Source organism: Littorina saxatilis, unplaced genomic scaffold (assembly GCF_037325665.1).
Source record: "Littorina saxatilis isolate snail1 unplaced genomic scaffold, US_GU_Lsax_2.0 scaffold_630, whole genome shotgun sequence".
Lineage (NCBI taxonomy): Eukaryota > Metazoa > Mollusca > Gastropoda > Littorinimorpha > Littorinidae > Littorina > Littorina saxatilis.
Genome location: NW_027126581.1, coordinates 48,598 through 52,500, shown reverse-complemented (window position 1 = coordinate 52,500; position 3,903 = coordinate 48,598). Strand labels below are relative to the sequence as shown.

The 3,903-nt window shown below is 43.3% G+C and overlaps 1 protein-coding gene across 1 annotated transcript in view; it reads right to left on the bottom strand.

The window, feature by feature from the left end:
- The window catches only part of LOC138955018 (uncharacterized), a 9,417-nt gene extending 8,858 nt beyond the window's left edge, over nt 1–559 (bottom strand). Inside the window, exon 1 of the mRNA XM_070326741.1 lies at nt 430–559. Coding sequence (XP_070182842.1) covers nt 430–499 — 70 coding nt within the window. The 5' untranslated portion in view covers nt 500–559. The remainder of the gene's footprint in view (nt 1–429) is intronic.
- Between the last annotated feature and the right edge of the window lie 3,344 nt (nt 560–3,903).

Here is a 3,903-nt window from a genome sequence, read left to right as displayed (position 1 = left end):
TACAATTTGTTAGAGTATAATTAACGTGTGAAATCGGACGGGCGCTGTGGCGTGGTGGTAAGACGTCGGCCTCTTAATCGGAAGGTCGAGGGTTCGAATCCCGGCCGCGGCCGCCTGGTGGGTTAAGTGTGGAGATTTTTCCGATCTCCCAGGTCAACTTATGTGCAGACCTGCTAGTGGCTTATCCCCCTTCGTGTGTACACGCAAGCACAAGACCAAGTACGCACGGAAAAGATCCTGTAATCCATGTCAGAGTTCGGTGGGTTATAGAAACACGAAAATACCCAGCATGCTTCCTCCGAAAGCGGCGTATGGCTGCCTAAATGGCGGGGTAAAAACGGTCATACACGTAAATACGTGGGAGTTTCAGCCCACGAACGAAGAAGAAGAAACATGTGAAATCAATGACAGCAAAAAAGTTGTACTCACCAACATGTTGGTCAGCTGTGATAATTGTACAACACAAAGACACGAGTAACAGGATTTCTCTGGAATGCATGGTTATCTCACATTTCTATTATTTAAAAAGAATACAAAAACAAATATACGGTGAATCAAAAAACCAGATTTAACAGGTCCACCTATTCACTGCACTGCTATATATTTGTCAAACCATTGAGTAGACCACCTCTACGGATCTGCCTACGCGCCCGACAAGGAAGTCAGAGGTGTTTGTAACAACATTTGGTTGAGAAGATCAATCAACAAAAGCAGCGGCGTTAGTGTGAAGTGGCTTTTTGCGACACAAGCAAAGCATTTACACAATGGCGACGACAAAAGCGTTTTTTTATTACTTTAATTCTTTCCCCTTTTCAGTGTGCAGACAAACACTCCAAACAAAACCAAGCAGGCGACTTGCCAGCCACAGTCAACAGGTTTTAGTGTATCGTGTTAAGCACATAATTCTTCAAGAAATGCATATCGGGAGCTCGTGTTAGGTGCACAAGAGCGTTACGTGTATTCTTTATGCGCAAGTCCCACGGTCTGGTCTACACTTTCTTGGGGAAGGTGGAAGGAGGGGCGAAAGAAGGGGTGAGGGTGGAAGGGGTGGGTGAGGGTGGGGGTCCGTGTTTTGAGGTTGTGGTACCTATAATTCATGACTCAAAACACAGAACAGATTATAAGGAAAATTCGACCCAGAAAAAAAGTCCCATTCTTGCATGCTTCATGTTTGCGCCAATTATCATTCTTAATGAAATCCATGAGCTTACTTTAACATAGACTCACTCACATACCAACAGAGGTTTAGTGCATGCAGGTACACAGCTGGCACCATGACTGCATGAATAGCATACTGTCATTCAAATCAGCACATAGTTAATAGTGTTTTTTTCCAGAAGACCCCAATACCCTCAACCCCTTCCGGCCTCCCCTGCCCCACTGTTCTGCCAACCTTCAAAACTAAAACAGTTTCCTTCCTGGTTTTGAGTTATTGTCATGTATGTCACGCTTTCAGGGTTTGCTCCATTCAGCTCTCATGGTATCAATGCAGTTAGTTTGAACCTCTCATGGTATCAATGCAGTTAGTTTGAACCTCTCATGGTATCAATGCAGTTAGTTTGAACCTCTCATGGTATCAATGCAGTTAGTTTGAACCTCTCATGGTATCAATGCAGTTAGTTTGAACCTCTCATGGTATCAATGCAGTTAGTTTGAACCTCTCATGGTATCAATGCAGTTAGTTTGAACCTCTCATGGTATCAATGCAGTTAGTTTGAACCTCTCATGGTATCAATGCAGTTAGTTTGAACCTCTCATGGTATCAATGCAGTTAGTTTGAACCTCTCATGGTATCAATGCTGTTAGTTTGAACCTCTCATGGTATCAATGCTGTTAGTTTGAACCTCTCATGGTATCAATGCAGTTAGTTTGAACCTCTCATGGTATCAATGCAGTTAGTTTGAACCTCTCATGGTATCAATGCAGTTAGTTTGAACCTCTCATGGTATCAATGCAGTTAGTTTGAACCTCTCATGGTATCAATGCAGTTAGTTTGAATACATGCATTCACGACCTGATATCATTCAAAGCGTTTGATATAACACTCACCTTTCCACCAGTGCTTATTCAACACCGATACGGTTTCCCTCAAGTAAAGAGGAAAGATTTTAAAATGTCATACTGATATTCATCTTGTTGACGTCCTAGTCTCTTTAATTTCAGCTAGATGTTTCTGTTCTTTCCATTTAACCGTTAACCTGCATCCTTATACAATAAAAAAAGTGTTAGTTCGTTCACTTTCTCTCTCTCTCTCTCTCTCTCTCTCTCTCTGTCTCTCTCTCTGTCTCTCTCTCTCTCTCTCTCTCTCTCTCTCTAATTTCAGAGCAATTCAAGCAGAAGCCCTTCTAAAGAAAAAAAAACATGCCTTCCTCTTCGAGATCGGTCCTTTAAAACGACAACCAGGATTTACCTTTTTCACACACACACACACACACACACACACACACACACACACACACACACACACACACACACACACAAACACACACACACACACACACACACACACACACACACACACACACACACACACACACACACACACACACACACACAAGACAAACAAGTCGCGTAAGGCGAAATTACTACATTTAGTCAAGCTGTGGAACTCACAGAATAAAACTGAAGGCACTGCATTTTTTCACAATGACCGTAGTCCGCCGCTCGTACAAAAGGCAGTGAAATTGACGAGCCTGTTTAAGCGGGGCTCACACACAGGCGGAGCAAGCGGAGCAGGCTGCTCCGATCCTGCTCCGCTCTCCACCGTCCCTCTCACACACAAGCTCCGGTTCCGGAGCAGGCTGCTCCGATCCTGCTCCGGTAGGGGATTCCCCTATGATATGACGTAGTTTCTCCACTCGCGCAGTCTGATGGGAAATATTTTTACACGTGGATAAGAAGTGGCGGGAAAAAAACACCGTGATGTTTACCAAAGGAGACAAAAGTCTTGTCTTTTATCGCAATTACTGAACATATTTCTAAATGGACTCTGTATAAGTCAGTGTGTGTGCGTGTGTGCCAGTGCGTTTTAGAGCTTTTCAGACACAAACTATGTGAGTGTGGGGGTCGGGTGAAGAGAGAGGTGGACTAACAACTGTTGGGACATGTTTTAAGTTTTGGTTCTTTTTTGTTTTATCGAGTTATATCCGAAGCTTCAAAGATGTTGAATGTGTATAGTTACACTAGCTTCCATGGAATCCATTCTTTTTTTTTTTTAGATCTACTACTAACAATCTCTCTTGCAGACGGTTAGACTGTTGCTTTATGTTACGCGCAATATGGCTTTGATTTAGATTTAGTTTTTTTTCATTTTGTGTGTGGTTTGATTTAGCTTCACTCTACTCAGAAGAAATGTTTTAAACATGATTAACAAAATATTACTTTATGGATGTTTGCAAATAGAAACGTACGTGTGTCAACAGCGCAACAAGTTTCTAAAGAGGACGATATAGAACGCTCATGGCCGGACCGTATCAGGTTGGGGGGGGGGGGGCCCCAATTGTGTTCGGGGTTCATTAGTTGAGGGCGCTAGGGAGGTCTGGACGTTTTGAAATGTAGATGAGAATATGTGGAATCTATCTGGCGCGTTCTCCGAATATTTGTCATGATTTATTGATTTTTATTTTATTTTCATCCTTGGAGGTGATACATGTTCAGGCCGGGGGGGGGGGGGGGGGGGGTGACAGGAACCCCCCCCTGGATCCGTCCTTGACGCTAGACAAAAAAAGTATCTGTGCTGTAGCTTTTTTATGTTTTATCTCACCCTCATTTTTGAATGTTGTTTTCACACACACACACACACACACACACACACACACACACACACACACACACACACACACACACACACACACACACACACACACACACACACACACACACACACACACACTTTTGATCCCA